The 10744-nt window shown below is 34.3% G+C and overlaps 1 protein-coding gene across 2 annotated transcripts in view; it reads left to right on the forward strand.

The window, feature by feature from the left end:
* LOC131043587 (uncharacterized) overlaps positions 1-10744 on the forward strand; it is a 109226-nt gene that overhangs the window by 74415 nt on the left and 24067 nt on the right. Inside the window, exons 1-5 of one of the 2 annotated variants that reach the window (XM_057976817.2) lie at positions 3566-4084; positions 6054-6251; positions 6434-6556; positions 6940-6977; positions 7077-7236. In XM_057976817.2, coding sequence (XP_057832800.1) covers positions 4004-4084; positions 6054-6251; positions 6434-6556; positions 6940-6977; positions 7077-7236 — 600 coding nt within the window. In that variant the 5' untranslated portion in view covers positions 3566-4003. Of the gene's footprint in view, positions 1-3565; positions 4085-6053; positions 6252-6433; positions 6557-6939; positions 6978-7076; positions 7237-10744 lie in introns of those variants that run through there. The other variant, XM_057976818.2, reaches the window with a different exon arrangement.

Consider the following 10744-nt stretch of genomic DNA (forward strand, 5'->3'; position numbering starts at 1 on the left):
TTCATATATATACATGTCAATGGTGTGTAAGAGTTTTTTGCATCTATTTTTTTATTTGTCATTCTTAATTCGTGTCTATAATGTGAAAAAAATGAAGATTGTTTATGTTGTTAAATTACAATTTGTAAATGTCTTAAATTTAATTTTAAAAAAATATAATATCCCCATAAAAATGTTAATGAATATTTTAAATTTATTTTAATATTGTTTGTGTAAAAGATGTTCAATTTGCATTCAATATGCAAGTTATATTTGTATTATTTGATATGTATTATTAAGTTCTTATTGTATATGTCTAACTATCTTCTTGCTTGTGGCAAATGAGAGGAACATTTAATATTTTCTATGTCCTATCTCAAGAATGCCACTTACTATAAGTATATGACAAAGGAGGCACAATCAAGCAATGGACATTACTTGATCATACCTTTTTGTTTATACTAACAAAAGGCATGTTACGGTAAATGCAAATCGGTGATCACAACCGAAGTTTATCGGTGTATTTAACCCAACGCTAATGACTGATAGTATATCGGTGGCTGTCAATGCTAACAACCGATAGTTATTGATTGTTAGCCTTAACAACCGATAACTATCGGTGTAGACTAACACATCGATAACTATCGGTGATTAATTCATTGCCACCCAATATATATTACGATATACTTTATATGCACCCCGATATAATATTATATGCAACCCGATATAATATAACATGCAACCCGATATAATATATATTCAATTAAGTATATATTAATCAGTGTGATCATTATTTATGTTTAGTTGATATTCATCTAAATACAGAATTCATTAGATAGATGAACATGTGATTATCAATAGATTGCTCATATGCAAATATAGAATCGCTATCAAGGATGAATTAATTGCTTGATGTTTTTATCATAGTTAATGATATGATAAATGATTGAATGAGAGACTTCATTTATCTCTCATTCAATTATTTATCTTACTGAAGCTATTATGTATTAACAGTTTGGCTATGGAGAACATGGGGATGAGGCTCTAGGGAAAGGTGGTCTTGTTTTTGATTAAGGAACAAACAGGTTTTGAAGGGGCTCAAAATCCTTTAACAAAGACCAATTACAAAATGTTGCTTAAAGATATAGCCACATTAAAACAACAACCTAAAGACAGTAAAAAACCAACATAAAACCAAAAACTAGGAACATGACAACACGAAGAGAAAGATTAATTCAAATTCTTTAGAGCCTCCGTGGCCTCTGCTTCCAACTGAGTCATGTTGAGGGTGATCTTTTTCAACTCTTGTATGTCTTGGAAAGGTGGTCTTGTTGGAGCTTATACAAATGATTATTAAGGTGTCAATTAGCATTATATGATAATGTACAAGATATTTGAAATACCAAAAAAATGAATATTAAATTGTTAAGCTTAAAACTCACAATTGCTAATTTATTGATTAGAGAGGAGTTGAAAACTTATAGTACTTGTTAAACTTTGAAAGGATTTTTTAAAGCTGTTATATTTTCATTTAGAGAATTTTGTAATTTAGAAGATTTAGAGAATTTTGTAATTTTAGAAGTTAGATAGTGAGGATTAATGATCATTTGTATTGATATGAATAATTCTTTCACTAATTTTGGATTATGTCTATTAAAATTATCAATTTGAACAAAAAACGATTAATCAGCACATCAAAATTAAAACATTCAAATTTCATAAAAGATATAATAGATTTCATGAAATATTAACTTATTTTTAAATTGAAATTAAACTTCATACTTATTTATTTTATTTTTTTAATTAATTCTTTACCTCCAATACGATTATAATTAAAATTGAGTTCTAATCTATATATGAACTCTCACAATCATTCATGATATTTTATTCATAAACTTTAATTGACATATATTTTATTGATAGGAATTTTGTCTCAATAGATACTTTTAAAAACATGCATGTTCGTTGTATATCCATGTATTTGTGCCTTAAACTTTTCCTATAGGAAGCCAAGTGAGAAATCCAATCATAGACTAATTTGATTTGTCATCGTTAAGATTTAGGTGAAGAAGCATATGTGCTTGATATTGAAAACTCTTGGTAACTAATACTTTGAATGAGAGGACATATGCCCCTCCATTAACCTTTTGACTTGACAATTGCAAACAAGCAAGGAAAATATGATTATGCAAAACAAATAAGCATTAATAATTTTTCACAATATGGCAGTGATTGATGTGAAAAATATGATTATGCAAAACAAATAAGCATTAATAATTTTCCACAATATGGCAGTGATTGATGTGAAAAATATGATTATGCAAAACAAATAAGCATTAATAATTTTCCACAATATGGCAGTGATTGATGTGAAGGAGGAATAAAGCTTCAAAATATAAAACTAATCACAATGAAAACAAAAATTAGTTATTTTTATTAAACAATGTTAATAATTTTTTCTGATATGAGTTTCGATATATTAAATGTTGTGTTTGAATGTATTGTATTAACGTTAGTGGTTAAAGGACGGGTAGTATAAGGAACTGTTCGGTTTCCTCACTGAAGATTGGGTCAACTCTTTGGCTAACCCCCTAGTGTCGGATGGATGATATTTTTTGTTTTGATCTATATAGTCTATGTTTTTGTTGGTTTTATAAGTTTAAGACAATTTCTTAAGACCGCTATTGATATTATTATTGTTTGAGGCTCTTCTGCACTTTTAATATGTTGTTGAATTGGGTTGCCTTCGGACTGTTTTGTTTTAGAGTCACCACCCTTGTTATGCTGCTTAATATATCAAAAACATTAGTGGTTCAACCCTATGAGCATATTGGTCCAGTTAGAGCTTTAAGCTCACAAGCACACTAGCCATAAGACCCATGAGCATGATGACCTAGCAAGAACTCAAAACCCATAACAAATTGATCTGATAAAAAATTGAATCTTAATGACAATATCAACAATTCTATGATTTAACCATCACAATATACTATAGAATTTTTTAAAACATCTACTTTAATTGCTCTAACAATCAACAAATTAATTACTATAGAATTTTTTAAAACATCTACTTTAATTGCTCTAACAATCAACAAATTAATTACCATTTAAAAAACAACAAATATCAATACCATTTTCTGCTTCAAGATCTGCTAAATAAGCCAGAGTTGAAGACAAATAAAGCAAGCACAAAATACATACCGGTCAAAAACCTGCTCTTAGCTGAATACACTGACATACTAATTGGACTTTTTACAGGGAAAGTTTTCAACTGTATCTACCTTGAGTTCATGGCATACCAAAAAATCTGGTGGGATATGTTCACCAATGGCCAGGGCTAAAGTAACCACGCCGACCGCCAACCAAAAAATGGAAGGTGATAGCGACTAAAATGACGAACATGAATAAGCATCTAAAAAGACGTGATTGCTGTTTTTGACATTCCAAGCAATCTCGAGAGAAGAATACAAAAGCTTACCTAGATTCCACATAATATTAAAAAATTATATATTCTGCCACAAGTATAAAATACTAATATTATTAAACACAATCGAGAATTTGACAAAAATAATTAAATTTTGTATTTTTTCAAATGACAATGTTAGCACTGTCACGAGAAGGCGCGTTTTGCCGGCGGTGGGAGAGACGTCAAATGCCCAACTTCCGCTCAAACTGCAGAGAAAGCACCTTCATCTTAATTCAACGACGATGTTTATCGTATTATATACAGATTTTTTTCTTTTAAAAAATTATGTAGTTCTGTCCGTTCAGATCAATGCAAATTCTGCTTCAAAGATGCTTCGGGGATGATATGCCTGACGCGACAGTGGACTTCCAACTGAATTCAATGGCATAAAGGTTTGCTTGAGAGCTTTTACCTGTTACAAACGGTGGAAACATGGTATTCTCTACGGCATTGTTGTTGGGTGTTGAATGTAGTTTGTTTTATTAAGTCCGGCTTGAAGGATTTTGAGGGGTTCGAGCGTGGTCGGAGAGGCGGCTGGCGATTTGGGGGCAATAAATAATGTTCAAGTTACACAGGCAGAGGGCAGAGAAGCCCAGCGAGAAAGTTGACTTCAGGTTTTTGCAGTTCCAAGCTGTCCAGGTAGGGATTTATTATTAAAAAACATTTGAATGCTAATAATTAGTTATACCCAGTTTGTTTTTCTTTCGGCTGCTGGTGCATTTGGTGTCTCGGAGCGAACTTTTAGGGAAGTGAGAGGGATCAGTGTCCCGCTGCAATCAAGAAGAATTACTTCGTGTTGGACTTCAACTGGATGAGGTTATGTTTTTGCTTATGTAAAACCTTAGTTCTGGCTATGCAATGGGTAAATGTTACGAGTTTAGGCGATTAGATCTAATTGGGGTTGGACAAAAGGATTGTAGGATCTGGGAATGAGTCATTTGGTAAAGGCTCGAATCTTTATGTTTTTTTTGAAACAGGTATTCAATGAATTCTTTTGAATGCTGAAGAAGCATTACTGGATTTTCTTCACTGCCGGATCTCTGATGCTGTAATCTAAGTTAATTAAATTCTTGAGATTTTCACAGATATTCATTTGAAACATTTATCGGGAAACAAATGTGCTATTTTCCATTTTGTTTCCAACGGGTTTATCTTCTCGACTTCTATATAGCGAATTGGATCTTGTGATAGGTTTGTAAATGGTACAAGTTCCGTTTACTTAAACTGCAAGGAACTTCTCGCTGTATGTGATGCCAGGTATTTCTATGGGTGTGGAATGTAAGGCAAATTTTTAGGTCACTCTCTAGCCATCACACCTCATGGATGAATGGCATCCCATTGAGGGAACAAGGCAATCGACACTTTAGCTTATGCATTTTTCAACTTTTGCATCTCCTTAGGTTTTGACCCGTTGTCAAAGCTCATGGTAAATCAATTACTGCTAATCTTTTTAATCTTGGGTTGTTCAATCTGTATAAGATGTGTTAGGTGGTGATTTTGAACCTTGTTTGAACTTTGGAGTGTGGATATTGGTAGAATCAAAGAAGGGAAAATTTTGTACCCTAGTGGAATTGATAGTAGCATATTGACATGTGCAAGGGATATGCCATGGTTGGACTTAGTTGGCAAATAATGTTGGCCAGAGAGCAAGCAGATAATAGATGGTTTGATGAGAAATTTCAAACCTGTTCTGGTATCAGATAATGTTCAGGATTCAGTTGAATCATTGTAGGGATGCTTAGAGATTTAATGCCTGATGGATGAGTACATTCACATCTCAACACAGACAGAACAGATGCACACAGCCCCTTTGAGCAGAAAGTCAACAGTCCATAAAAGAGCTTACCACTGATTATTGGGTCTCCAGCAATATTTCGGAAGCACATCATAAAAGGAAGCGTTCTGCAGGTTGAGCTTGCTGACTAATTGACAAGTATCTGATTGACAACAAGTACTTTGATATGCATATAAATGATCCAGCTTCACAACATATCAGTGTTCTCAATATAAGACTGACTAAACTAAATAGTTAGATTCAAGAAATATTTGTAGCTGTTAAGCCTGGTAGATTGCTTGGCCCAAAAAAGTAACCTGGAGCAAGATAACTTTCTGCTGAATCTTCTGGTTATTAATGATTCAGGTCCAATACTCTTTAAGTATATTGGACATCAACTTGTGTAATATATTAGATTCAAGATCTATGCATATTTGCTTCTATTTGAGGCATTGAATGCATTTTTTGTTCGCTATAATTATTTCCAACCTAGACAATGAGTAATGTCCCTATATCCTTTAAAAATATTAGGATGAGAGAAACGACTTAAACTAGAGCTTCCATTTCTGCCGAGGCTCTAAAGGGCCACTGGCACAACTTGCAGTTTCGATAGTCAAGCAAGTTCTGTTGCCCTTTTTGGATTTACCTATGTTACAGTGTTTAAGCAAGTTCAAATTAATGAAGTAATATTTAAGCTACTTCTACCTGTCTAGAATTGTAGGTTTGCATGCAAGCCTCTGCTTAGAATAGGACGTATGGACGTATGAGCAAGTGGAAAAAAACATTATATTTAGTCTAAATGAGTTATTTGCTTTGCTATTGTTAAAATAACAGGTGCCTCCTAGCTGCGACAAGCTTGTTGTCTCAATTTTTTCTGTGGAAACTGGGAAAGCTGTTGCCAGGACTAATAAAGCACTTGTTCGAAGTGGGACCTGCCAGTGGTCTGAAGCTGTATCAGAATCTGTGCGTTTTTTGCAAGATGACATCTCAAAAGAGCTTGAGGAAAAGCTTTTTAAGTTCGTTGTTTCACCGGTAGGATTATGAATCTCTCTCTGATTTCTATGCTTTTTTATTTTCCCATTGTCTTATTTATGACATGAAATGTTTGTTGGTTTGCTGATGTTATTTTAAAACTAATTTTGACAGTAATACTAATAGTAATGAATGCCACAATTCACTGGAAATGATATTTCATATCTTCTTGTATGGCCCAGGGATCACCCCGTTCAGGCATTCTTGGAGAAGCAACGATAAATTTGGCTGACTATTTGAGTTCAAAGCTTCCAGTTCCCCTCTCTTTGCCATTGAAAAAGTGCAACCATGGAACCATTTTGCATGTAAGTACAAACGTATGACGAGTGTGGAATGCAACTAGCAATAGAAATATAAATACAAGACAAATATAAACCTTCTCTTTGTTGGGGAAAACAGCTATATGTAAACTTGGAATTATAAGTCCAATTACTAACCTGCTGCTCGATTGATTAAGATGTATTTAGAATGTAAGTTGTTATATTAAAAAACTAAGCATTGAGAAGATTGTATTTATGATTTAAGTTACTATATTCATTACGTTATGACAGAAATACATGAGAATCCTTTGACATTGAAAGAATTTAAAACAGAACTCTACTGTTTCATTTAAAAATTATGGAAAGTGCATGGCAATTTTCTATCATGTTTATGGTGGCTGACAGGTGGTATTGGGTTTCTAAAACAGGTCAAGATTCATTGCCTTAGTCCAAGAGTAGAATCCAGGTGTGAATATGTTGAAATGATCAAGCCAGCTAAAATTACTTTAGAAAAAGTCAGTATTTTTTCTTTATGGGAATCTGATATTCATTTTGTTATATGCAGAGAGCCAGAAAATTTGAGAGAGAACACCACTGAACAGGATGACCAGAATTCTGTTTCAGATGATACTGATAATAAGTCTGAAGGTTCTGATCATATGATTGCAGGGAGTGTAGGATCTTCATCTGGCAATCGCTTGGGTCGTGGTGTTCTTCAAAACAAGGTGATTTATTAGACCTGAAATTCTATGCATATGGACTCAAAATCATGAGTTTGTCAGAGTGAATTCAACTTCTAATGATTTAGTTTGCCATTTCAAAAAATGAGAACTTAAATCTAATAACTGTCATAATTTTTTTCGCAAGATGTGAACTTCTGAAAGAAAAATTGTAGGCTGCTCAAACAGGATTACTGATATATAAACAGAATACTAACTGAAAAATGGATATCTTTAGGAGACAACCACTGGTGATTAAACAAGTTTAATAGCTATGGTAATTAGGGTAGGCCCTGGTAGTGGCAATAGACCCGACCACAGGTAGAAGGTGTTCAAGGAGGCTTGAATTGCTGATAAACACTTAGGTTCCAAGCTTAAGAATAAATGAAAGATGGTGGTTTTGCTAGCTATTAACTGTAACGAGAAGGCTTAAACATGTTGGCATGCAATAAAGGTGTTTATAGCCACACCAGATAGAGGAGTCACCTCAAATAACTTAAAAGATGTATGAAATGGAATCTTAAGTTGCACAGATGAGACACTTAAGTTGAATTAGAAAGCAGTCTTCCCACTTCAGGTTAGAGATATGTATTAGGGGCGAAAAAGTGACAAATGATGAGCAGGTAGAATGTGGACAAGCAGAAAAGAAAATTACAAACTTGAATGTCATTTAAAACATAAGTGATAAATATTATAAAATATTCATTGTTCAAACTTCAAGTTCAATACTAAAATAATAATATCACGTTTAACAATCAAATTTCAGCATCATAAGGATTTTCTAAATCATAAACAGCATTGTCATCATTGACATTAGATGATGTAGGAACATTTGAAGAATCACAAACAGTGCCACTGCCATTCACACGAAAGGTGTGCTCACTTTTTGAACTCAAGTGTAGTATGTTGGAAAGTGGAAACATCCAAGTCAGTTTGCTCTAGCTCCATATCCCACAACTTCATGGGGGTCTGAGGGTAGTGCCCCCAGTGGGGTTGAGGGGCAATGCCCCTCATGGGGTCTGGGGGCAGCGATATTGTTGTGCTCCCTATTGTGATACAGGGTGGGGTTAAGGTGCAGAGACCTTGCCACCAAGCTCAAAAGAACACCTTCAAAAATACATAGACCTTCATGGTGCACACAATTTTCATAATTTTTTAAAACACAACATCAAATTGGGAAAATTAATAAAGAAAAGCAAACAAAAAGGCAGGAAAATGGATGGATTTGTCCTAGGTTCCCTAAGATTTTGCTGGGGTCTGTCCCAGATGAACCCGACCCTACTTTCGAATCTAGACCACATCCATAGTTTGGTCGAACTAGATTACAGATCTGGTTCAAACTAAACTTGGATCTGGCTGAACTACAGATGGATCTGCTAACATAGCAAAAATGTGAAGATTTTTAAGATAGAGTTAGAGAGATCAAACCCTTTCCTTTGTTAACATGGGCAGGACTATGTTCCAGGTTCAAATTTCATTTTTTCCATATTCATTTCAGTCCTATAGTAGTGCTGGAGTTGGGTTCAAAAGTATATAAATTTTAAGCATGTCCCAAGTTCACATTGTTTGATGAGGTTGGACTCCATGTCTTGAACCCAAGATGAAGTACTTCCATACTCCAATGATGATCAAGTCATTTACATAGACCAAAGGACAGGGAGTTCACCACTAATCCTTTTTGTGTACATCCTGGGGTCTGTGTGGCACTTGGTAAAACCTGTTGCAAGCAGAAGTGTCCATTTTCTCATACCTAGCCCATGGAGCTTGTTTTAAACAATAGAGGTATCTTTGAAGCCTATGTGCCTTACAAGGTTCTTGAACGACTGGGTGGTTTTCCATGTAGATTTTCTCTTAGAGATCTCCATGCAAGAAGGCACTTCTCACATTCATTTGGTGCACTTTTGAAGTCTGTGATGCAGAAAGGGAAAGGACAAAGCATATGGAGTTCATCTTTGCAAAAAGTGCAAAGGTCTCTAAATACTCCCTCAAATTTGGAGAAGCCTTTTTGCAATGATGCGAACCTTGTACATTTCAGCTGAAACAACTGCTACATACTTTGATCAATAAAGCCACTCAGGTATTGTTCTTTATTGGAGAGTGATATTCAACTGCCATAGCTTCATCCCACTCAGGTTTGTCAACTACATCTTGGAATGCCTTAGGATCATTAGAATCTTATGCGTGAGAAATATGACCATAGTGGGCTTTGCAGGTCTGAATTGACGTGGTTTATTTGAATTGTCTGCCAACATTACCTACTATTTGTTGTTTTTTTTTAACCCACTTTGGAAGTGATTGAACAACATGAGGTAGAGGAGGAATAAAAGAATATTATTAGGCACTATTAGTGTGATTGAACCCTCCTAGCTTCTTGCCATTTTCAAATTTTCCAGATTGTTGCCTAGAATCAGAAATTTTGAAGAAAAAGAATCAGTGAGATTGGAATAATTTGACTGCTTGTTCTTTTAAAGTGATAGATATAAAAAATACACACTGAAAATAATTGGAGCCTCAATTGCTCTTTAAAGTTTGGTGATCAACAACTACAGAAAAGGCATCTTGATACCTGAAAAAGGGTCATATATTCATATAGAGTTTGACAAAATGAATCATACTATTGTAAAAAGCTTGAAGCTAGCTATGTACTGCCAAAAGAATTACCCCAAAACACTAAGTAAGAACCAAGTTACAAGCAAAGAAGTCACAACGTGTGAATAATCATGCTTAATATTGAGGGGTGTTGAACAAGTCAAACTAATGTGGGTCCTATTTGCTGGTTGGTTGTAATGATTCTTTTTGGGGAGATATGAAGGGAATTTAAAATATTTTTGACCCTTTTTGATACGATGATACACTCAAATTTGACCCACGAAGCCTTGAACCACGTGAACCTGAAAACGTGTCCTTTTGTTGATTAATACACCAACAATTGGATATCATAATGACATGATGGAGGACTTAAATTGAAAAGGTGGGGATGAAAAATGTGTGCTGTTATACCATGTTGAGATTGACACTTAAATTGTGCCAAATAACTTGGCATATTTGTGCCTAACAAATTGAAACTTCAATTGTGCCTAACAACCTGGCATTCTTGTGCCTAACAACTTTTCCACAAATTATAATTGACATTCAACAAGAAAGACAGCGATGCAATAATAGACATGAAGATTCTATTGGACTAAGAAATAAACTTCCTACAACAATCTAAGAAGACCCTACTTTAAATGCCGGGAACAAGCTAAAAAATAGAATTAAGTTTAGAATGTCATATACCAATACATATGATAAACAAAACCATTACAAATTTTGAAACATAACATACTAATTTAAATTCTGTTTTCAATATCAAAAAAGATCAAACTAGAATCACTAAACATTTCGGCATCTAAAAACATGAACCCCAAATACAACCACATGAGATTCATTTCAGAATTGGATTCCGGTATGTTTCGTATCTGGAACTGCCCGAAAAATTCCACGATTCAGCAACTTAGCTTAAAACTATGCCATA

Source organism: Cryptomeria japonica, chromosome 1 (assembly GCF_030272615.1).
Source record: "Cryptomeria japonica chromosome 1, Sugi_1.0, whole genome shotgun sequence".
Taxonomy (NCBI): domain Eukaryota; kingdom Viridiplantae; phylum Streptophyta; class Pinopsida; order Cupressales; family Cupressaceae; genus Cryptomeria; species Cryptomeria japonica.